This window comes from Terrapene carolina, unplaced genomic scaffold (assembly GCF_002925995.2).
Source record: "Terrapene carolina triunguis isolate 2854851 unplaced genomic scaffold, T_m_triunguis-2.0 Scaffold192, whole genome shotgun sequence".
Lineage (NCBI taxonomy): Eukaryota > Metazoa > Chordata > Testudines > Emydidae > Terrapene > Terrapene triunguis.
Window position 1 is genome coordinate 24,794,396 of NW_020664543.1, and position 25,966 is coordinate 24,820,361.

Genomic DNA, 25,966 nt, shown 5'->3' on the forward strand with positions numbered 1-25,966 from the left:
TCATAGATTCTAGGACTGGAAGGGACCTCGAGAGGTCATCGAGTCCAGTCCCCTGCCCGCATGGCAGGACCAAATACTGTCTAGACCATCCCTGATAGACATTTATCTAACCTACTCTTAAATATCTCCAGAGATGGAGATTCCACAACCTCCCTAGGCAATTTATTCCAGTGTTTAACCACCCTGACAGTTAGGAACTTTTTCCTAATGTCCAACCTAGACCTCCCTTGCTGCAGTTTAAGCCCATTGCTTCTTGTTCTATCCTTAGAGGCTAAGGTGAACAAGTTTTCTCCCTCCTCCTTATGACACCCTTTTAGATACCTGAAAACTGCTATCATGTCCCCTCTCAGTCTTCTCTTTTCCAAACTAAACAAACCCAATTCTTTCAGCCTTCCTTCATAGGTCATGTTCTCAAGACCTTTAATTTTCCTGTCATTCAAACATGGCCTGCATTTAAAATGACATTTTGCAGGCTATTAGTGGTCTAGAATGTGAGGTGGAGGCCCTGGAGTTATGAATAAGGACGGATGCTTTATTATTATTATTTTTTTTGCTCTAATAGCTCATAATTCCTATGTAATGCCCTTAAGTGCAAACAATGAACTGCACAGGATGCTGTATTCCCCACAGATGTCTATACCTGATTACTGGTCTGTTATGCTATTGTTTTTAATGTCACTGAAACTATGGTTAGTTATTTGTACAATGGAATTGTCCATAGTTTGATATTTCATATACTACAATGAAAACGGAATTTCTGAAAAAAACAGGTTATCATGGGGCATTTTATGTTTTGTCCCACCACCAAAAGTTAATCCCTTCTATGGGCTAGCTCTCCTCAGGACTCACAAACTGCCACCCCCTCAAGCCTCACTGACAGATGAAGGAATTGGATTTCTCTATATGTGCAACTATTGTCAGAGATCAAAGCTGCTGTGCCTGCCTAGCTGAGCCGGCAAACAGCAGCCTTTCCCAAGAGTCTAAAAAGCTCATTCCATTCAGTGATGCTGCTGCTCTAGTTCTTTTGTCAAGGCCTCTCTCTCCAACCCCGCCAGGAGCAGCCCACCTCCTCGTCCTGTTCAGGGTAATGGTTTTCCAATATAGCTGTAAAGATAAAGGTCAATTTTTGGAGTAGATTGTCTGTATAGCTCAACATCCTTGGGAAGTACATCCATCCCTGGCATCTAGTTGGAATCCCATTAACACTGGAGCCTCCTCGTAGCCTTTCACATATCAATACTCAGGCCTGTGGACAGTAGGGGGTCGTAGTCGCAGTGAATTGTTGCCTGCTAGAGCATACTCCTGGGTCTCTGGAAGCATTCAGATGATAGCTATGCTCGACCCTTTCGTTCATAATGGAAACCCGTCTTTGACCTTTTAGGGGGTTGATACAGATCCGAAATCTCAAGGTTGATCTAGAATCTTTGGCTGTCTCCGTTGTAATATCACTGTATTCCACAGACTCCTGACACCTCCTGACATCCAGACACAACCACTCAGCTTCTTCTATTCATTTCTTCTGGAAACTGGTTTCCTAAAGCAATAACTCTGTCCCAAGACAAGGGTTTGTACCATGCCAGTTCCATGCCAATACCTCCAATGCCAAATGTATCCCTCTCATTTGAAGTATGGACAGAGGAATATAATTTTCTCCCAAGCAAATTGATATTTCTTCTTGTGTTTGGGGGAGGAATAATGAACCTTTCCTTGCTTCAATTTCTCATTAGCCACCACAACTCAAATCCTATGGCAGGACTTGGTAAAGTCCATCAGCATGTTAAGACATTGCCAGGACAGAGACAGGGATAAGCAAAAGGTGTTGGGATGGCTTAAACAGACCATCAATCCAGGGGGTGAGCCACCTTGCCTTCCGCTGGAATTTGGATGTGAGACTTCTCATAAACTGTCGATAGCTGCCGATTTCAGGAGTTCTCATGAGTTAGGATCTGTTCCAACCCCACGGAAATCAATGGGAGTCTTTCGATTGACTTCAGTGGGAGCTGGATCAGACCCCAACTCAGGAAGATGGCAGTAGCAGACATATCTGACCTTCACATAGCCTGCTCTGGTGAAAAAGAGAATGGAGCAGTAACGTGACTCTGACTGCCCTCCTCAACTACACCTACTATAAATAAAAAATAAACAAGCCTTTTAGGGTTACTAATTTTAGAATTAAACTTTCTCCTAATCCCACCCATGCAGTTCATAAGTACCCAGTCTAATCCAGTAGTTCGGGAATTGTACTGCCTTACTCGTTTTCTTCTATCACAATCTTTAGAGACAATGGCAGAACTATTATCTCTCGACTTTGTGCCTCTTAACAGTAATGAATAGTAATGAATCAGCTAATGGTGCCAGGCTAGTCCAATACACTGCAAGTAGAGCATTCTAGGTCATTCTGAATCAGTGACTTGGACCTTTTTATCTGCATGTAACAGTTTATCTACATTTTTCAATTATTTTCCACCAGTTTTTGAATAATTTTGATCTTTTTCTTAATAGGATTACACACAAAAAGCTAAGTTAAATGGAATGTCCAAGAGGAAATTAATAGTTCTGTATCGAGAGCAGGGTTTGAATAATGTGCAATAAATGAGGCCTGGGGCCATTCAGGGAACAAGGAGGATACAACAAAATATTGCATAACTGCTCACTCAGAGAGCATGTTCCATCCTGCACACTGAGTGGGGCAAGAGATCCTGTGGAAAAATAGCATGTGAGCATGTAATTCAAGACTGTATCAAAATGCATACATATCTGCATACTGGGGGTTCCTAGTTTTTGAGTGCTTGAATTATCTGATAATTCATTAGAGCAATTAAAGGATTAGAAGAGGGTTTGCCCTAACGTGATAATTTCAAGGAGCTCAATCTATTTAACTTAACAAAGAGAAAGTTAGGGGGTGACTTGATTACAGTCTGTCAGTACCTACATGGGAACAAATATTTGATAATGGGCTCTTCAATCTAGCAGAGAAAGATCTAACATGATCCAATGGCTGAAAGTTGAAGATAGACAAATTCAGATTGCAAATAAGGCATACATTTTTAACAGTGGGAATAATTAATCATTAGAACAATTTACCAAGGGGTGTGGTGGATTGTCCATCACTCATGATTTTTAAATCAAGCTTAGATGTTTTCTAAAATATCTGCTCTAGAAATTATTTCAGGAAAATTCCGTGGGCTGTATCAGAAGTCAGCGCTGATGATTACAATGGTCCCTTCTGGCCTTGGAGTCTATGAATCTATGATTTTGTGACATTATTATTTTTTTAATATAACCTAAAAATTACACCCAAAAACTTTTATAAAGGGAAACTGAAAGTGCAGAAATTCCATCATGTGGAATCACACTGATACCCAAATGGGTCATCAGCATGGCTGAAAGAAATGGTTACTTACTATAACTATGGTTCTTCTTCGAGTAGATGAGGACATGCATTCTATTAGGTGATTCACAAGCAGTACCCCAGTCTGGAGGCAGGGCTCAGAGTCTACTGGAATGGAGATTGCAGGACCACCCTTCCAAGGCCTGCGTCTGCTCTGGAAGATGTGATAATAGCATAATGGTCCGTAAACGTATCTGTGTCCCAATGAATGCCTGGAACGACTCACACAAGGCCTTGGGCAACTGGTTCTTGAATTTAGATATAGCTGACCAGTTGAGAAAATCACACTTGGACAGCAAAGCTTGTTGATTTGTGATTCTCATCTGCAGGGACAATGAGGTCTATAGATCTTCTGGTCCAGAAGATCCAATCACTTGGAGTCCCTATGCTTGGAGGTAGACTTGAACCTACCCTGCCAAGCCATGTTGTTTACCACCATTACAATCAGGGAATTTGGGCTGGGTGGGAATAGAACACCTCAATGCCATACACAGGAAAAAAGTAGGGCTTTTCCATGCACTTAGCCACTGGTGGTAGCAAGCCCAGTGTACTCCACAGGACTCTTGTGGGCTCGAGGAGATGTGGCTATATAGTGTTAAAGCTCCTGGTATGCCTTAAAGTCCTGCAGAATAGCAGGGGAGAATGAATCAGGCAACACGGCATCATCTGGTGATGAGGACAAAGTTCTTGTCTGAGCCAAAACTGGCTCTCAATTCTGGGAAGATATACCTGGAAGGGAGGACTCTGGCAGCATCGTGGGGAGGAAGACAGCCAATACCTGCACTTGTGACTGATGCAAAGCCACCATCGTTGACCTGGTGGGTGACTTCAACTTTGAATGGGATGAAGAGCGGGATCTCCACAAGAAAGGTGCATCCCACTGAGTCCAAGGAGGCCACTGACATGGGTAGGGCATTGGTGACTGGGAGAGACCAAGCCCAGGGATTTCTGTACCAACCACAGGGCACACACCAACTCTGTGAGCCATACTGATCCATTGGCATCCTGCGGAGTTCATCAGGTGATGTGGAGTGGGAGGATGACGAGACTGACTGGGAATCAGAGCCCCGGGATCTCAGTAATATGGGCAGAGGGAGCCAATAGGTGGTCCAATTCATCCGTTACCCAGAGCGAGGCAGGAATTGGTGCCCCCGATAAAGGCAATATCATCAGTTCCAAGCATGCAGGTGTCGATGTTGAGGGTGATGAGAACCGCCATAGGCGCACCTGCAGCATTGAATGCAGCAGGGCCAAAGAGGCTCTTGCTGCCAAGGTTCCCCTCACCAATTCCGGTACCAGCTCTGTGCCCACCATGGGGAGGGGAGCATCTTGGCGCAGTGCCGAGGTGCAAGTCCTGGACTAGCAGTGAGGATACAGTCGGTACGGCTTCACCTTTGTCAGTACTGGAGTCATTGGACACCTGGAGGCCAGATCAGGCCACATGGCTTGTTCAAGCAGATGCTGCTTGAGGCAAAGATTCCATGCTATTTGAGTTTGCTTCTTAAGCAATATACAGATCGAACGACACTCTTCAAGGTCAGCCTCACCGAGGCAAAGCAAGCACTGCATGTGGGAGTCACGTTGGGGATCACCCCTCTGCATGAAGGGCAATGTTTAAACTCTGGTGCGGGCATCACTGGGGAACACTAACACTATCTATTAACTACTAACTATGTACAATAAACTAGGCTAAGACTAAATGTGAGGTTGTGACACAACCACCACACAGAACTCTGACGCCAGCCTCTGAGACTTTTGTCTCTTCTTAGAGAAGTTACATTGTCTAGCAGGGTATGTTGGTTGCCTGTAGAACAGCTGACCATACCATAGCTGTTGCTGCTCTTGAGGTCTGTACTGCCAACTTTTAGTGACTGGAGGATAGACTCCTAATGGTCATATTGTAGCTTTGGAATCCCTGAATTATTTTAAGGTCTCATCAATCTTATCGTAAAAGAGGGAGTGACCATCAAGACAGGTCCTTTAAAGCCTGCAGAATGTCTGGGGCTATACCAGAGTTCAGCAGCCATGAGGCCCTTTTCATTGCTATTGCAGAAGGCATGACTCTGGAGGAAACATCTGTGATGTCAAGCACCAGCTGGAGTGACTTTTGATGAGCCTCTGCAAGAAAGGTTTTTAACTCATTTCATGCATCCTCAGGGAGTTTATTAACAAATTTTGATGAGGCCAATTTAGAAAATCATACTTCAGCAGAAGCACTGGTTGATTAGCTATGTGCATCTGTAATAACAGAGTCGAATAAATCTTTCTCCCAACAAAACAAGTCTTTTGGACTCTTTTCCTTGTGTGTAGACTTGTACCTGCCCTGACAAGATCTTTAATTGGCAGCAGTGACCACCAGGGTGTTGGGAGGTGAGTAGGAATAAAAACACTCGGAGCCATGAATAGGAACATGGAAGTGTTTTTCAGTATGCTTAGCAGTGGGAGCTATGGAAGCCAATGTATTCCACTAAATTATTGTGGGCTCCAAAAGCGCTTCATTTATTGAGAGAGCAAGCCTCCCAGGGGCTGATGATTGCAAGATGTCCAGAAACTAGGGCTGTCAAGCAACTAAAAAAATTAATCACGATTAATTGAATGATTTAAAAAAAAATGTGATTAATTGTGTGATTAATCACGCTGATAAATAATAGAATACCATTCATTTAAATATTTTTGGATGTTTTCTACATTTTCAAATATATTGATTTCAATTATAACAGAATACAAAGTATACTGCTCACTTTCTTTATTTTTTATTACAAATATTTGCACTGTAAAAAACAAAAGAATTAGTATTTTTCAATTTCCATTACGAGTACTGTAGTAAAATCTCTTTATCATGAACACTGAACTCACAAATGTAGAATTATGTAAAAAAAAAAAAACCCCTGCATTCAAACACAAAACAATGTAAAATTTTAGAGCCTACAAGTCCACTCAGTCCTACTTCTTGTTCCCTAATCGCTCAGACGAATTTGTTTATATTTACAACAGATAATGCTGCCCGCTTCTTGTTTACGTCACCTCAAACTGAGAACAGGCATTCACATTGCACTGCTGTAGCTGACATCGCAAGATATTTACATGCCAGATGCGCTAAAGATTCACGTCCCTTCATGCTTCGACCAATATTCCAGAGGACTTTCATCCAGGCTGTTGACAGGTTCTACTCAATAATGATTCAAAGCAGTGCCGATCGATGCATGTTCATTTTCATCATCATGAGTCAGATGCCATCAACAGAAGCTTGATTTTCTTTTTTGATGGTTTGGGTTTTGTAGTTTCTGCATCAGAGTTTTGCTCTTTTAAGACTTCTGAAAGCGTGGTTCCACATCTCATCCCTCTCAGATTTTGGAAGGTACTTCAAATTCTTAAATCTTGAGTCGAGTGCTGTAGCTTTCTTTAGAAATCTCATATTGGTGCCTTCTTTGCGTTTTATCAAATCTGCAGTGAAAGTGTCCTTGAAATGAACATGTGCTGAGTCATCATCCAAAATGGCTATAACATCAAATATATGGCAGAATGCAGGTAAAACAGAGCAGGAGACATACAATTCTCCCCCAAGGAGTTCAGTCACAAATGTAATTAACACTTTATTTTTTTAACAAGCGTCATCAGCATGGAAGCATGTCCTCTGGAATGGTGGCCAAAGCATGAAGGGTATATGAATGTTTAGCATATCTGGGATGTAAATACCTTGCAATGCCGACTACAAAAGTGCCATGCGTATGCCTGTTCTTACTTTCATGTGACATTGTAAATAAGAAGCAGGCAGTATTATGTCCCGTAAATGTAACCAAACTTGTTTGTCTTAGCAATTGGCTGAACAAGAAGTAGGACTGAGTGGACTTGTAGGCGCTAAAGTTTTATATTGTTTTGTTTTTTAATGCAGCTATGTAACAAAAAACTCTACATTTGTAAGTTGCACTTTCACGATAAAGAGATTGCACTACAGTACTTGTATGAGGACTTGAAAAATACTATTTCTTTTATCATTTTTACAGTGCAAATATTTGTAATATCTGTGCAAATATTTGAGCTCAAACTAGCTAAGGGAATAAAGGGGAACAAGAAGACTTTTTATCAATACATTAGAACCAAGAGGAAGACCAAAGACAGGGTAGGCCCACTGCTTAGTGAAGAGGGAGAAACAGTAACAGGAAACTTGGAAATGGCAGAGATGCTTAATGACTTCTTTGTTTCGGTCTTCACCGAGAAGTCTGAAGGAATGCCTAACCTAGTGAATGCTAATGGGAAGGGGGTAGGTTTAGCAGATAAAATAAAAAAAGAACAAGTTAAAAATCACTTAGAAAAGTTAGATGCCTGCAAGTCACCAGGGCCTGATGAAATGCATCCTAGAATACTCAAGGAGCTAATAGAGGAGGTATCTGAGCCTCTAGCTATTATCTTTGGAAAATCATGGGAGACGGGAGAGATTCCAGAAGACTGGAAAAGGGCAAATATAGTGCCCATCTATAAAAAGGGAAATAAAAACAACCCAGGAAACTACAGACCAGATAGTTTAACTTCTGTGCCAGGGAAGATAATGGAGCAAGTAATTAAGGAAATCATCTGCAAACACTTGGAAGGTGGTAAGGTGATAGGGAACAGCCAGCATGGATTTGTAAAGAACAAATCATGTCAAACCAATCTGATAGCTTTCTTCGATAGGATAACGAGTCTTGTGGATAAGGGAGAAGCTGTGGATGTGGTATACCTAGACTTTAGTAAGGCATTTGATACGGTCTCGCATGATATTCTTATCGACAAACTAGGCAAATACAATTTAGATGGGGCTACTATAAGGTGGGTGCATAACTGGCTGGATAACCGTACTCAGAGAGTTGTTATTAATGGTTCCCAATCCTGCTGGAAAGGCATAACGAGTGGGGTTCCGCAGGGGTCTGTTTTGGGACCGGCTCTGTTCAATATCTTCATTAACGACTTAGATATTGGTATAGAAAGTACGATTATTAAGTTTGCGGATGATACCAAACTGGGAGGGATTGCAACTGCTTTGGAGGACAGGGTCATAATTCAAAATGATCTGGACAAATTGGAGAAATGGTCTGAGTTAAACAGGATGAAGTTTAACAAAGATAAATGCAAAGTGCTCCACTTAGGAAGAAAAAATCAGTTTCACACATACAGAATGGGAAGAGACTGTCTAGGAAGGAGTACGGCAGAAAGGGATCTAGGGGTTATAGTGGACCACAAGCTAAATATGAGTCAACAGTGTGATGCTGTTGCAAAAAAAGCAAACGTGATTCTGGGATGTATTAACAGGTGTGTTGTGAGCAAGACACGAGAAGTCATTCTTCCGCTCTACTCTGCTCTGGTTAGGCCTCAGCTGGAGTATTGTGTCCAGTTCTGGGCACCGCATTTCAAGAAAGATGTGGAGAAATTGGAAAGGGTCCAGAGAAGAGCAACAAGAATGATTAAAGGTCTGGAGAACATGACCTATGAAGGAAGGCTGAAAGAATTGGGTTTGTTTAGTTTGGAAAAGAGAAGACTGAGAGGGGACATGATAGCAGTTTTCAGGTATCTAAAAGGGTGTCATAAGGAGGAGGGAGAAAACTTGTTCACCTTAGCCTCTGAGGATAGAACAAGAAGCAATGGGCTTAAACTGCAGCAAGGGAGGTCTAGGTTGGACATTAGGAAAAAGTTCCTAACTGTCAGGGTGGTTAAACATTGGAATAAATTGCCTAGGGAGGTTGTGGAATCCCCATCTCTGGAGATATTTAAGAGTAGGTTAGATAAATGTCTATCAGGGATGGTCTAGACAGTATTTGGTCCTGCCATGCGGGCAGGGGACTGGACTCGATGACCTCTCGAGGTCCCTTCCAGTCCTAGAATCTATGAATCTATGAATCTATGAATAATAAAAATATAAAGTGAACAGTGTACACTTTGAATTCTGTGTTGTAATTGCAATCAATATATTTGAAAATGTAGAAAAACATCCACAAATATTTAATACATTTCAATTAGTTTTCTATTGTTTAACCATGCAATTAAAACTGCGATTAATTGCAATTAATTTTTTGAGTTAATCATGTGGGTTAACTGCGATTAATCGACAGCCCTACCAGAAATTTATGCATACTGTCTTGTACATATTCAGCCTGAATGCCCAATGCTGCTGTCATACTTCTTAAAAGGTCCTGGAAAAACTTGAAGTCCTCTGGTATGAGAGAGGAGGAATCTGGTACTGAAGAGTCATCAGGCAAAGAGGAAGACAGTAGCACTGGAACCTGGGTCACAGGTTCAGGATGATGCTGTGGTGGGTCAGTAGAAAGTGCCTGAGAGTGTTGCCCTGAAACCAACAGCTCCAGAGGGTGGTTTACTGGGGGCAACATCCTCTGGAGCAGATTGAAGATCTGGTCCCTCAACAATCGAGGACACTTCCACCCAAAGGTTCCAGTAGGTCCATTCAGGCAATTAATATGGAATTGGAGGCCAGTATGGACTCAGCCAAGATGGCCTGTGTCTGTTACCAGAGTGATTCCATTCTCAGTATCAATGATTCCTTTCCACAGATAACTTAGAGGCTCTTACTGAGTTTTGAGTAGCAAGGGAAGACGATGATGATGAGGAGGATTCTGAGTTAAAATGCAAAGAACTTTCTGTAGAGGTTGCATGTAGTGGAGGGGCCATCAGTTGTCCTGATGAGTCTGTAGCCCAGAGGTAGATGGAAACGTCAATGCCAAGATTGGTACCCAAGATGCACCCCGAGATGTTGAAGGGGCATCTCAAAAGTTGGTGCTGGCCTCATAATAAATGAATGAATCAGTGCTGTAGCTGGAGGTGCTGGACGATCAATTGACACAGAAATCAAAGTCAGGCACGGTACCAATCTGGCAAATGGTGGAACCAAAGTCAGTTCCAGGGAAGCATCCTTATTGTCTCTTCACTTGGAAGCCAGTACCTGTATCATCCATGGATTCTGTACCAGGTTACAGAACTGGACAGACCCAGAATGGCTGAAGGCAGATCCTCAACTAAAGAGTCTTGTGCCATCAGGGAACCCAGGATTGAAAGGCTAAGCAGGTCAGATGCCACTTGAAAAGCCTGCAGGATTGAAAGGACCTAAAAGGCCGGTACTGGAGTTGAGTCTGTTGGTATTGAACTCATTGACTGTCCCTGTTACAGTGCTGGAGTTGACAGGATAATACCAGTAAGGTCCCATCTCAGTACGGGGAGCCACAGGACAAAGGCCAGACTCTACCCTGGGCACCTGAGGAATCCTGGCAATGTTTGGAGTTCCTCCTTCACATAGAGAGGGAGTCTCTTAGGGACTTGGAATGGTTCCTGTCCACTTTATGGGTTCTCTTTTGTGGAGAGCATCTTGAGGAGGATCTATCCCTTCTTTGCAGAAAGGAATCTGAGTCCAAGGGCTTGTCTGAGATTGCTGTTCCCTCAGAGGCTAGTTGTGGGGTTGGATGATTGGCCAAAGGCCCTGGCACTGAAGCAGGTCGCATTGCTTGCTACATGAGGTGCTGTTTGAGGCATAAGTCTCTGGAGATCTGTGTTGTCTTTTTAAAAGAATGATAGATACTGCCCCTCTCTTTGATATGCCCCTCACTGAGGCATATAAGGCAGCATGTGGGGATTGCTATTTGGGATTGCGACCCCACATGACGGGCAGTGCCGGTGTTTGAAGCCTGGTGACAAATGCCACTGGGCTCTATCCTGAAACAATCTAAACTATCACTAACTAGTGGGTACTACTACTGAGCTATAACTACAAAAAACCAGACAGAGGAAAGGACCCTCTAACTGCATAGCAATTCTGAAGTAAACCACATGGTGAGCTCTGACTCAGGCAGTGAGAAGGAACTAAGAGGGATCAGGATAGCATCTCTCTTAAATTGCCCTGGGAGGGAGCCCAAAGAGGCATAGTGTGTGTGTGCCCCCCCGACAAGTACTGTATGGAAAACTCTCTGGCTCTGGACACCACTGGCTCCACACCTGAGTGGAATACAGATGTGAATCTCTCGGTGAACAACTTCTCATCTGTCCCTGCATCCCTGGGCTGGAGCGTGCTCAGTGCAGATGGAATCGTCAGGGAATTTAGCTGCCAAATATAACAGGTCTCTACTGAGCATGAGCAGACTGTGATTTTCCAAGGCTTATATCTAAATCAAACTGGGTGGTTCTACATGGGAACAGTAAAAAGAACATTCCTGACATGCAGACAACTCCCTTGTCAAATTTCAAATTCTTGCTCAAAGCACCTGAGCTGCACACTGAAACGGCTGTAAGAACTTTATTAACATCAACAAACCGATGTATTTTCCCCTACTTTTGTTCTTAGAAGCAGCTGAACTATTTTTGCTGAAACTTTCCAGAAATATTCACGGGAACTGTCAGCTCAACCAGTTAGTTTGGCAAAGTTAGAAGCAGCTGGAAACAGGGCCTTACAATGGGAAGTGTTGAGCAACGTTAACTATAGGCAATGCTACAGGCTCCACTTATAATTATGCAATCTGAGGATGCTGCAGGCACTCTGTCCTGATGTGCTGTTTATACCCTTGCAAAGCAGCGCCAATCATTAACAGCTTCATTCTTGTTTCACGGTCCTTTTCCTCCACTCTGATTGTCTAGCTCCTTAGTTTTGATGAGAGATTTCAGAGAGGCATCAGGTACAAAGCGTGCACCCTGGCGTAGGCAGACATCATTGAAAAGGTTAATTGTGAGTGAGGCCTCCCAGCACTGGATATTTGTAACATGGGGATAAATTACCTGTCTGTGGCTAAAGGGAACAAATTCCATATACAAAAACTCATAAAACACTCCCTGGATTCTCCAGGTTGTGCCAATGCGATGGCTTTATTTTAATTGTACATGGCTGTCCTTTCCAAAACTATATAAAACGTCATCACTGATAGATTTGCAATAGAGATACCATGAAGCTGTCTCTGCAAATTGTATATAAACTTTAAATATTAATTAACCAATGAGATCACAGATTTTCAGAGTCAAACATCTCTCAGTAAGGTTTGTGCTCAGTGAAATGCCTTAACTCTTTGGTTGCAATGTCAAACTCTTTTCCCTTTAGGCCAATGAAGTTGATGCTTTCATAACTTGATATCATGTTCCACACACTGACACTTGTTCATTTCTCTTTCTGAGAATGTGAAGCAGGCTGGGAGGGCTCAACAGCCGCCCACCTGACATGTGCAGTAATTAAAAACTATTTAGCTGTTAGTTGCATACTCCAGCTTTTACCAAGAAGTGGAATTTGTTCAGCAATCATATTGGTGTTTATTTCTAACCCAAACACACCTGGAAAAAATATCTCTACACCCCCACCAATAATATGTTCAGTGATCAAGTCAGATCGTTCTTTTGCTGAATCAACTGATTTTGAACCTCATGCAGGGCCTTAGACTTTAAAGAGATGTGCACAGATTTAGAAGTTTATGTAGACTTGTGAGGAAAAGGGTCAGATTCTTGACACACACATCCAGTCTCTTTGGGCTGCTGGATTAGGACAGCACGAAACAGTCCTAACTGGTTAGCTGGGGATTCTGTTGGGAAAGGACATGTTTGACACAGGAGAAGACTTCCCCCAGCCCTGGGGACATTGGAGGGGGGATAGGGGGACATTCTTCTGGCATGTGCCCTCAGGGTACTGTGCTCCAGTGACCTGAGGCTGTTACTGCTGGTGGAAATTAGAGAGGCTTTGAGGTTACTCTAAATTGTAAAGGAGACCAAATTGCCTCTAAGAGCCCACGGTACTACAGTTGGGGTCTGTGGGGTTTCAGGCAGGCATTGCTTCCGCATAACCACCAGGGGCCCAGATGGGCTTGCCACCAAGAGGAACTGAGATGCCCTGCAGGAAATCTCACCCTAAGGGGCATGCGTGACAGCCCTCTGGGGTTTCCTGATTTGCTGGCACTTCTCACATAAATCAGGAAGCCATTTCTGGGAGGAGTTTGAATAATGCAGACCTCTGGCGTGCCTCAGACCCTGCTCACCACCCCTCGCTGTGACTCACCGTGATTCCTGTGCTCAATCTAAGCTTGGCCCCCGACTCTGATCATGGGTTACTATGTCTGGCTTAAGACCACTGCTGACCCCCGTGAAAGAGTCTGGCCCAGCCCCATCCCAGTTCTCGCCTCACAGTCTCACTTTGGTAACGGACTCTGACTCTGCGGTTTGGACTTGGCCTGGCCCCAGACTGATCCCTGACCTTCGGCCCTGATACTGAGCAACTCACTCTGTGTCAACCGGTTGCCTCTGACCTGGCCCTAACACTGGCCCCCGGAAGCCCAAGCATGGGGTGGGAATATGGAGGTGACATACAGCCACCTCTCTTTCCCCCTTGGGGACTGCAGCAAGTGCAATGGGGCCAACGAGCACAGGGAAAATATCCTGAGAAATTAGGACCTGCCTTTGCAAAATAAACCGCTTGATTTGTCTTGTGCACCCTGTGGCCAGCAGAAGTGCTTGGAAGTTTAGCTTGTGGAGCACTCACTAACATTTTTCTTCCCCTCCATTGGAACTTGAGCCCAAAAGTTTCAAAGCAAATAAGTGCCCTGGTTTCCGAAGTGCTGAGCACCCACAGCTCACATTGGAAATCAGGCCACTTTTCCGTAGGCCCCTAGCTGCAGATTTAACATTAGGGATCTGAGTTTGAAAATGCTGGCCTGTGTGCTTATCTGAAACTCCAGCAATGGAAGATGAATTCCCAACAGAGGAGTGGAGAGAGGTTTGTGGCATCCCAAGCATTAAAATGCTCCTCATGCATTTTCACTTAACCTGATTCAAAAGCCAGCCTAGCAATCCTGTGACTTGAGCCCTCACTCCCCACGCCAGAGGCAGCTCTGACAGCAGTGACCCCTTCTGGTCAGTCTAGGAGCTGCGCTGAGGAGCTGCCTTCCAATCCTCCTCCTTAAGCATCCACTCCCTTCAATCACTAGGAGCTTAAAAAGACCTGACCCCTAATTCACGTCATTTCAACTTCTCTCTCGCTAATACAGGCAGCTTCTCTTTTAAAGCAGAGATGTAAATACCACAGAATCCGACTGAGCTAATAATCCCCAAAGCATAATATTGCATTTGAGAGTTGCACGGTGTATTGGATTTGCCTTTCCCATTGTGTCATTATTTCATTAAAATGAAATGACTTTGAAGCTGGGTGGAATGCGTCCTAGTTAGTGGCACAACTATGCTAATCAGGTGCACCCTACATCAACCCAGTCCTATATGAACCAGTGAAGACGAGTGTGTTGACTGCATTTGTGACCCACTGGCCAGAGTGTGTTTCAGGCCCCTCTCTGTGCCCGATGTACACAGGAGATGGATTTGTTAGAGCCCCACCTGGATAGCGTTGGCTTGCACTTTACAGTACACCAGTGGTTTACACATTTCTATACCATTGCTGCTATCTGGATTTCCTCCTGCATTACAAAAGCCAGAGAATTTCATCCTGTTATACTTTGAGCTCAACACAGGGTTTTTATGTAACTGTTTAACCTTAATATTGCGTGTAAAACTAATGCATCATTAAGGCTGGACAGCTAAAATATTTTAAAAAGTCATTAATACAAAAAAGTTAGAACCCCTACAGATCTGAAATGAACATGTGTACTATTTTTTATTTCTGTTTTAGGTGAACATTTAGTAGTACATATTTCTAAATTGCTAAATATGTATAATGAAATATGCAAGATGTGCAGTATGGCCAGTTAACTCTGTTCTAGAAACTTAACTTCTGCAAGCCCTGTCTTTTTCATGGATTCATAGATTTTAAAGTCAGAAGGGATGATTAGATCATCTAGTCTGGACCTCGTGTATTACATAGGCCAGAGAATTTCATCCTGTTACTCCTGTGTAGAGCCCAAGGTATTTTATTTAACTATTTAACCTTAATACTGCGTTAATGTGATTTTTCCTTTGAATATCTTGGCCAAGAATTTCAAAGTGACTAACGATTTTGGGTGCCTCCATTTTCGATGTCCAACCTGATATTTAGAAAGAATTGAACACCTGGCCTCTGAAAATCATGCCCTTCAAGGTGCCTCAAGTTGGGCACCCATCAACGCTAGTCACACGTGTGAAGAAGTTCTTCCTTTTGTTTGTTTTAAACCTGCTGCCTATTAATTTCATTGGGCGACCCCTGATTCTAGTGTTATGTGAAGGGGTAAATAACATTTCCCTATTCACTTTCTCCACACAGGTCATGATTTTATAGAGCTCTATCACACATCCCCTCCGTTGTCTCTTTTCCAAGCTGAACAATCCCGGTCTTTCTAATCTCTCCTCATACGGAAGCTGTTCCTTACCTCTAATAATTTTTGTTGCCGTTCTCCATACTTTTTCCAATTCTAATATATCTTATTGGAGATGGGGCACCCAGAACTCCATGCAGTATTCAAGCTGAGGGAGTACCATGGCTTTATATAGTGGCATTATGATATGTTTTATCTTATTATCTATCAGTTTCCTAAAGGTTCGTAACATTCTCTTAGTTTTTTTGACTGCCGCTGCACATTGAGTGGATGTTTGCAGAGAACTATTCACAGTGACTTCAAGATCTCTTTCTTGAGCTAATTTAGACCCCATCATTTTATATATATAGTTGGGATTATGTTTTCCAGAGTGCATTACTTTGCATTTATCAATACTGAATTTCATCTGCCATTTTGTTGCTCAGTCACCTAGTTTTGTGAGATCCCTTTGTAACTCTTCAGTCAGATTTGGATTTAACAATCTTGAGTAATTTTGTATCATCCACGTCACTGTTTACCCCTTTTTCCAGATCATTTAAGAATATGTTGAACAGCACTGGTCCCAGTTCAGATCCCTGGGGGACACCACTATTTACCTCTCTCCTGAAAACTGACTATTTATTCCTACCCTTTGGTTCCTGTCTTTTAACCATCCATGAGAGGGCCTTCCCTCTTAGGCCATGACTGCTTACTTTGGTTTAACAGCCTTTGGTAAGGGGCCTTGTCAAAGACTTTCTGAAAGTCCAGGTATACTGTATCCACTGGATCACCCTTGTCCACATGTTTGTTGACCCCCTCAAAGAATTCTAATAGATTAGTGAGGCACAACTTCCCTTTATAAAAGCTGTGTTGGCTCTTTCCCAACAAATCATGTTCATCTGTGTCTCTGATCATTCTGTTCTTTACTATAGTTTCAACCAATTTGTCTGGTACTGAAGTTATGCTTACTGGCCTGTAATTGTCAGGATTGCCTCTGGAACATTTTTTTTAAAACTGGGTTACATTAGCTATCTTCCAGTCATCTGGTACAGAAGCTGATTTAAGTGGTAGGTTACATACCATAGTTAGTAGTTCTGCAATTTCATATTTGAGTTCCTTCAGAATTCTTGGGTGAATACCATCTGATCCTGGTTACTTAATACTGTTTAATTTATCAATTTGGTCCAAAACCTTCTCTCTTGACACCTCAGTCTGGGACAGTTCCTCGGATTTGTCTCCTAAAAAGAATGGCTCAGGTGTGGGAATCTCTCTCACATCCTCTGCAGTGAAGACGGATGCAAAGAATTAATTTAGCTTCTCTGCAACAGCTTGTCTGCCTTGAGTGCTTCTTTAGCATCTCGATTGTCCAGTGGCCCCCACTGATTGTTTGCTAGACTACCTGCTTCTGATTTTTTTTGCTGTTAGTTTGAGTCTTTTGCTAGTTACTCTTCAAATTGTTATTTTGGGCTGTCTAATTACACTTTTGCACTTGACTTGCCAGAGTTTATACTCCTTTGTATTTTCCTCAGTAGGATTTGGCTTCCAATTTTTAAAGAACTCCTTTTTGCCTCTAACTGCTTCTTTGACTTTGTTGTTTAGTCATGGTAGCATTTTATTTTGGTCCCCTTACTATTTTTTTATTTGGGGTATACATTTAATTAGACTTCTATACATTTAAATATTTGAATTTCAGTGGTCCTGCTTAGGTTTTGAAACACCCTTGATTGAGGAGAATGAGACGAAGGAGGCATTGCTCAAATTTGTGCTGCTGCTCGGACTCTAAAACAGCATGTTTGGTAAATTTTTCTCATGCCCATGACTTTCCTCATTGCCTGATGGGAGGCATGTTTTCCTGGGACACACGTAACAATTATATCGTATACACCTCTTCCATAGCACTTGTCAGCCACAGATCTCAGAGCACTTTAAAAAGGAAGTGAGTATCATTTTCTCCATTTCACAGATAGGGAAGGCAAGGCACAAGGAGATGAAGTGACTCTTCTGAGCAAACTAGTAGCAGAGGTGGGACTAGAACCCACCAAGTCTTTGGCCTCGGTGCTATCCCAGCAGACACACTACCTTCTGTTAAGCCACCCCTGCAAAAATTTGCCATCAGGATTTCCTGAGGCCTGTCAGGCTGAAAAGGGAGAAAGCACAAAGCTGTCCCAAAGAGGGCAGGACTTTTAAAAAAATGAGAGAAAAGGTGTGGCAATAATATTCTGCGGTGTGTATGTTTTATTAAACCTCGTATCAATGAAAAATGACTGAGTGGAATCTCCTGAAGGCTTTTTTACAAGTTACCTTTAAACTGAAGCCTGTGAAGTCTGAGCTCCAAAGGAGAATTTTTTTAGCAAGTTAGGAGCAAGTGGGAGCAAGAGTTATAACTGAATTCCATCCTTAGCAGCATTGCCAGCTCTCATGATTTTATTGCAAACTGCACAATTTTTGATATTTTAATTAAAGCCCTAGCAACTGGAGACGTGGCTCCGAACCCAGAAGGAAAAGAAAAAGAACCAATATTTATTATTTTATTAAAATCTCATTATTTTAACGCCAATCTCATGATTTTGGGTCCTGACTCATGATTTTTGAATGTTTATCAATAGTGCCTTAATTACAGTGTTTGCTATCAGCGCCTTACCTTTAGTTCTTCCAGGTCAGGCCGCTCCATGCTCACTACAGCTGCTAGCAGCTGGTCTTCCAAGCCATCTCGAGTTACAGTGAAGTTGATGAGGGTGCACTGTGCCTGCATCTCAGGTTGGTAATGGGGGTTTGCTAGCTTTGTGTGGAGGATGAGACGGAAACTGGGGTTATATTCACATTCTTTGTCTCCAATTTTAATATACCTGAAATAGAATGAACAGATGCAAATGTTCATGTGGCTTCCAAAGCTCTTTTAGCTCACTTACTAATGTCATTCATGTCTAATAGCATGTCATGTTGTGAAATGCTATTAGACATTATATATGCTCACTATACACAGATATCAATTTCAAGTTAAGAACAATTATGGTTAGATGGCATTTGAGACATCCCCATGTTTGAGATAGTCTAGACTTTCAGGCCGTCCCCATTTGAGGTGCTCGATCTCAAATGTAAGTCATTCCTAGTTTTGAAGCAGTCCAACAGTCTGTCTTAAAAAAAAAAAAAAAGTTTCAACTTGATGACTATGGAGCCTATTTTCTTCAGACTAGGCTGGGTGCATAGATCTCACTGAGATTTAAAAACGAAGCCAAGGCTGGAGACTGGCTGTACTGCACTGTCGCCTGTGAGAAGTAAGATAACAGACAAAATTCCAATTTGTTTTATATATTGCACAATTTGACAAATAGGTTATGGTTTATAATGACAGGGGAGGGACGGTGCAGAAGGAATATCAGAGCACAGCAAACCTAGGCATGAATGCAGCCAGCAGGAATCAGAGCAGAATTCCCAGATGAATGTGGGGTATAGTGATGTTATGTCCTGAGAAGAATGTACATTTATCTTAGGTGGGCTCTATACAGGACTTTGTACTATTTCAGAACTTAATCACTATTTCAGTTCAGGGTGTGATTTTTTTTTACTGATATAGTAGTACATGCTCTAGTTTGGATGCAGTTATACTGGGATAAAAGTGCCTTATGCCAATATAGTTTATTCCTCTGCCTTATGGGGACAGATATACTGGTATAAGCCCCTTTATACTGGTATGACGGTGTCCACAGTAGGAGGGTTGTGGTGTTTTAACTATATCTGGTACAGAGGCTGATTTGAGCAATAGGTTACATACCTTCATATACATAGATACATATACACATACATATGCATAGATAGTGAGAGACAGTTCTTGCATCAAAGACCTTACAGTCTAAATAGATGGAGTGGGAGAAAGGGAATATTATCATCTCAATTTTACCAATACGTATTGGAGAGACAGAGAAATCACATGACTTATTTACAGTCACAGAAAGAGCCTGTAACATAGCCCAGAACTGACCCCAGATATGCAGAGTCCTCATCCAAAACCTTGACCACAAGACTATCCTTTCTCTTGACATCAATAGGACATCTGTCCATGTGGATCAGCTTGCAGGATTGGTGCCTTCGTGTGGAGTTTCTGAACATGAAAGTAAGTCCCATTCCCCAGGATGCCCAAGAGAACCACCCAAAGACCAAGGAGCAAACTAGACATTTGGATGGCCGACATTCCCTTTTTCAAATAGTAACTGTTATTACTTCACAGTGACTTTCTAGAACGGAGCTATACACCACTGACAAGGGAGTGTTTTAGTTCTGCCATTGTCAGAAGAGATTCTAGTTTCATGTCACATCCACTACAATCTTGTCTCCTTTTTCAAATTTTTCTGCTCTAGCTATCACTTTTGGTACTGAAACAGCCATCTTGGTTTTGATGCTTTACTTTCACAATAAGGAGAGCCTAGTTTTCGCAGAAGTTTACATCATTCAATTATATTTTAAGTGTGTTCAACAGTAAGGGAATAATCTCTGAGGATCTTAAGGAATGTGCAATCCAAAGCTTAACAGGCTCTTTGTTGTTTACCATTCAAAGCCACAAGTGAGATTGCATCTACAGCTGGTGCAGAAACAGCTGAGGTCACACAAATGCTGTGATCCTGTTAAGCTAGATGTAAAGAGCGTTAAAAGTCTGAATGACACAGACATATTGAAAGAAATACGACTCCATTGTGTGAAAGCCAGTGAGATAGCATCCAAAGAATCCCAAAGTTAAGTTAATCACATAGCTCTGCACACACACTTCTATTTCTTGCTATTATTTGAACACGGGTCTAAGAACACAGTCATTTTAATCCCACTCAAAAAGAAGCAAAAAAGGAAACACTGCTCTCCTGCCTCTTTGTATGAATATTTTCATGCTGAAAGGCACCTGGTCATTACCCCAAGAACCATCTCCCAATATGTTCTGCTCCCTGTATTCCTGATACTTAAAGCTGCAACTTTATTCCCAAATAGCCAATAACAAGGATGGACAACATGAGGGCATCTTTTCTTCACAATCTGTGTGACAATAACTTGAAGTAAAATTACCCAACCTATAGACATTAGGAATGTCCAGAGGTGTCTTTGCCACATAAGGGGAGAGAGATATTTGTTTCTATACAGGGAGACAAGTGATTAAGGGAACCGACTAATTAAGGGAGCTAAAGGTTTATTTCAACTCCAAGTGACTATCTATGATTGCCATGATTTAAAATCTCACCCCTAGTCCCAAAAGCAGAACACGAGTGAAGTGAGAAACACACACACACACACACACACACACCCTAAGGTTGGGCAAAGGCAAGATATTAGCATAAAGAGCCCATCTCTTCTCCTGCCGACACTGGGAAAAGGCCAGACAGTGAGATGGCCACAGACACATATTTCATTCAATCTCCCAGACTCTCACCTTCCTTTCTTGATTGTTTCTCGGCCAAGTAATGCTCCCAAAACTGGATCCACAGATTCCTCCAAGTTTTCAATCAAAACCACTTCACCTGCAGCAAGGGCTTGTTCCATGGTGTCCAAATACCTAGCACAGATGGCATTGGTACAATATCAGCATTCAGCACAGATTCTACTCACTGCAGCAAGGAGCATGAGCCTTGAGGGATGCCAGAGAAAGCTGTGGAACACCACTGAAGAATGAGAACACAACAAAAACAACGAGGAGCAGGAGTGGGGGAGTCAGTCGGCCTCCTGTAGAAAAACCAATGGGGTTTCTACTACATTTCATAGAGAGCTTGCTGACCAGGGTGTCTGTGTATCCACACAGCTTTAGATGGTTAGGCACAGAGTATGTCTACACTGCAAACACCAGTCATGGCTGCAGTTGTGTGGACATATCCACACTAGCTCGAATCTAGCTAGCTCAGTTACCGGAGCAGTGAAGCCACAGTAGCAAAGGCTTTATTGTGGGCTAGCCACTTGAGTTACCCAGGGTTTCACAGCCCCAGTACCCAAACTAGCCAGATTACAGGTAGCTCAGGTATGTCTACATGAGCTGCAATCCTACCCCATGACTGCAGTGTAGACAGACCCAGAGAGTGTGTCAGATCTAAGAATTCCCTATGGGAACACACAACAGTAAAGGAGACATGCTCTGCCAAAGCAAGCACCTTCTCTGGTAGTGCAGATTTTCCCAGCATGTCCTCAGCACGACTTGGATTTCAGCTGACTACGTGTAGTGCTAACTAGCTGGTTCACTACCACTCCCCACTGACACTGCCTGCACACAGGACCCTTACTGACAGCTAAGAGAAACAAACCATTCCTACTCAGACATAGCTCCCTTAAGATGAGAACAAAGCCTCACTGGCTACACACGGAGAAGAGTATGTATTATGAAGCTGAACTTGGGAGGTCTGGGATTTGCTGGTAATCACTACCTCCAAGAATTAACACCAGGCCAATGGGAATATAGTGATACAAGTCCTCTGTACAGTATGGTGTGTACATAGCCTCCCTCTCAACCAGCCCTTCGTAATGCCCTCTTAGCCACCTGCACAGGATCATTCTGTTTTGGAATGGCATGATGTTACCTGATGCTTCCCCAGCATCCTGTGCCAGCCAGCCAAAGGTGGGGGTGAATGGGGGTATTTGATTCTTCTCATTGCACCTCCAAATAAAGCGTCCTTCTGTGCATAACTGACACCCTGGCATGCAGCTGGAGACGGGGAAAGGCGGAACTGCATCACAGGGCAGGCAGAGTGGACCTTATGGGATTTTTTCTGTTCCCACTTAGATGTCGAGATGTCTCCTTCACTTTCATCACTTCACATTTTACTGCTTTAAACAACTAAAACTCATGATGAGCAGCCAGGAGCACCCTCCAGGGGCTCTTACAACCCTTTAAAACCCTAATCTGATTGGCCTGTTTCCGGGACTGGAATTCCAACCAGCCAATCATCACCTTGATCCCCTTTGAGTAGAGGGGAGTTCTTTCCATATACACCTTGTCCCTACTCCTCCTTTGTCTTTAACCCTGAATTCTTTGCAAGGCCCCATTAAATGGCAGAGGGAGTGGGACTGGCAGTTTCCTTAACCCCCTGATGAATATGGCAGCTCTATTCTATTTGCTTTGGCTCTCCTCCTTTCTAGGACCTGTAGAAGTGAGATCTGTTCTGCCTTTTCCCCATTGTAGAACAGAGTCAGCTGGGGCAGAATATAAGGCACATGCTAACACAACGGGAGCCTGAAATGGACTAAGGCCACAGGGTGGAGAGTTACCATCCCAAGTGCAGAAAACTGGTATCCAGGTGTGCCCACATACATCTCTTTTCTCCTTCTTTTCCATTTTAAGGCGGTTTCTATTGCAACTAGGCCAAGCATTGAACAGCCCCGCGTATGTTTAAACAGAAATCTCTATCATCTTGGTAATGAAAAAAACAGATTAATACACAAACAACTTTGGGAGCTTCCCCAGCCATTCTAATTTGCTCCAGTAGTCCTTACACTGAAGATAAACACACGAAGTACCTCAAGTTGGACACTGTAGCTAGCAATTAAAATACATAATTCTGTATGGTGGCTTGCATTTACCCCTTCTGCCCGATTCTGATCACTCTGAGATCTTCGCCATACTTGGTTTTGATCCATTTGATACCCTGGAGTTGGGGATCAACCATAAGGGGCCAGCGTTCACAGTTTGTGAGGATTGTGGCATTTTCCGTGGACATCCGATCAGCTGGAAGGCCTTCATTCTGCCAGGCTGCTATATCAGCATCATCCGTCAGCATTGTCAGAGGGTCTAATAATGGAGTTACAGGGACTGGAACCTGAAAGCAAAGGAGGAATATCCCCCGGCACATTGTTAAAAACCTGTGGAAGAAGCTGCTACATATTCCAAGAATGGGCAAGCAGAGCCGCATCTAGCAATTTAGCTTAAGTGTTATTTGTTGGTGGCCTACAGTTTTACAGGATGGTTTCGATCTAGCACTAAAAGCCTCACTCATCCCTGTTATATAGAAAAAACAAAGAATAATGCCTGCAGCATGCTAAGCACACCAAGTCATCACAGCTAAGCAGAGCAGACTCAGATCACAAATTTCCATGTACAAACTCTTTGAAATGACAGTTTTGAAGAGTATAATTAACATCCTCATAGGCCTGCTGTTGTGTTGCAAAATGACCTTAGCAGCTCTAGAAACGCTTCTGCAACAGGGAAGCCCCTTTCTGGGCCAGCTATGTTTACCTAGGAAACCTGGACGTTACAACTGATAAGCAAGCATTACCAGTTATGGGAAATGGAGATGCCATCACTTTTAGTGAAGCTATATGGATTGTCTCTTACATTTCTAGCAGGAAGTTAGGCAGCAGGAGGGAAGTTCTAGGAGAAGTTCTGCAGTAAAGCAGAAACAGGATGGCTTTAGGGATAATACTGGCTTTCTTATTCTAACAGAGTTCCTTGTTCAGTGTTACAGAAAGAGGAAGTTACTGACCTGTAACTGGAGATTTTTCAAGATGTGTGGTCCCTTTCTGTATTCCACTGTGCGTTTACACATGTGCACCATGCACCCAGAGCCGGAGAATTTGAAAGTAGCATCCATTGGTTCGTGCATGCACCGTGGCTTACCTTGTGCCTCTGACGAAGAGGATAAAGGGCAGGATGGACTGACTATCTCCCCAGTTCCTTCTCTACCGCGAACCAGAAAAAATCTGAAGCGGAGGGAAAGGAAGGTGGATAGTGGAATACAGATATGGACCACACATCTCAAAGAACCTCCACTTACAGGTTAGTATATTCCTCTTCTTCTTCAAGTGACGGTCCCTATTGTATTCCACTGTGGGTGTCTGACAAGCAGTACTTAAGCAGGAGGAGGGTGCGAGGATGCAGATGGTAGAGCTTAGCAGAGGACCGCTGTCCCAAAGGAGGCATCATCAGAGGAGTCCTGCACCAGGGCATAATGTCTCGCAAATGTATGAACCAAGCCCCATGTGGCCACTTTACAGATACCTAGGATACTTACTTCCTGAAGCGATGCCAAAGTTATTGCTTGTGCTCTTGTCGAATGAGCTCTTAACCCGTGGTGGCTGAGAGGAAGGTTCAATAGCTGATAGCAGAACAGAATGCAGCCAGAGATTCATTAGTAGATTCTCTGAGTGGAGATGGTGCACCCCCTGATTCTTTCTGCCATAGCAATGAATAGTCTCCGGGACTTCCTAATTGGCTTTGTTCTTTGCAGGGAAAAGGCTAAGGCCTGCTGAACATCGAGGGAATGGAGTCTTTGTTCCTCCGTGAAAGTGTGCAGTTGTGGAAAGAACACAGGTAAGTGAATCGATTGGTTAAGGTGAAATTCTGAAACTACTTTGGGGTGAATTTGGGGTGTAGATGCAAAGAAACCCAAGCCTTCTGGAATATACTATAAGGAGGATTCATCATCATTGCTCCAAGCTTGTCAGCCCTTCCAGCTGAGGCGATGGCTACGAGGAAAGCCACCTTCATGGAAAGGAGAAACATGGAGCAAGAAGCTAAAGCTTCAAAGGTGGGTCTTGTGAGTGTTGAGAATAAAGTTCAGGTCCCCCTGGAGAATACGCTTCTGAATAGGCAGGAAGGTTGTGATTAGGCCTTTCCAGTATCTGGTAGTTGGTGGATGTGTGAAGACCAAGAAGCCCTGAGAAGATGGATGGTACGCTCTGCTTTTTTCCAAGTGCACTTGCAAGAAGTTGACGTACAGGCCTGATGTCTTCAGACAGAGGATATGATCCTAGATGAGAGGAGTATCTGCAGTTTCTGGGAGAATGTTCCTTTGACATGCCCAAGAAGAAAGGGCCTCTATTTAAGTAACATCTTCTAGTAGAGTCCTTCCTACTATTAGAAAGGATGTCTCACATGGCTGTGGAGCACGAACGTTCTAAGGATGATGCCCATCCAAATGCCAAGCCCTGAAGTGTAGTTGATACAGATCAAGGGGCTTGATCTTGTCATTCCACTGGGTCAGGAGCTCAGGCAACATTGGGAGGATGATTGGTAGCCAAGATGACATGCGTAGGAGGTTGGGAAACCAAAAATGTCTGGGCCAGTAGGGGGTCATCAGGATGATCTGTGCCTGTCCTGCTGGATTTTGCGTAGAACTCATGGCAGGAGAAGTAGAGAATGGAAAGCATAGTTTGAACTAGTTCAACCAAGGAAGAAGTAGAGGGTCACCCTGGGAGCGGTAATATGGTCCTGTCTGATGAGGAAAGGAGAAAGAATACGCCCATGCATACCTGATGAGGATTTGTGCACCATAGGAGGGAAGACACTGCTTTGGCTGGAACTGTTACTATGGTGATCATGGGATGGCGGTTTGGAAAGTATACCATTGCCTTCAAACATGGCTGCAGTCAAAGGTGGAGCTGTAGAAACAGGGTGATG

The 25,966-nt window shown here is 43.2% G+C and overlaps 1 protein-coding gene across 1 annotated transcript in view; it reads right to left on the minus strand.

Moving 5' to 3' along the window:
• Window positions 1-25,966, minus strand: part of DNAH9 (dynein axonemal heavy chain 9) — a 374,844-nt gene that overhangs the window by 120,223 nt on the left and 228,655 nt on the right. Inside the window, exons 53-55 of the mRNA XM_026654587.1 lie at window positions 23,152-23,387; window positions 21,020-21,142; window positions 18,251-18,455 (exon numbers count right to left, since the gene is read on the minus strand). Coding sequence (XP_026510372.1) covers window positions 18,251-18,455; window positions 21,020-21,142; window positions 23,152-23,387 — 564 coding nt within the window. The remainder of the gene's footprint in view (window positions 1-18,250; window positions 18,456-21,019; window positions 21,143-23,151; window positions 23,388-25,966) is intronic.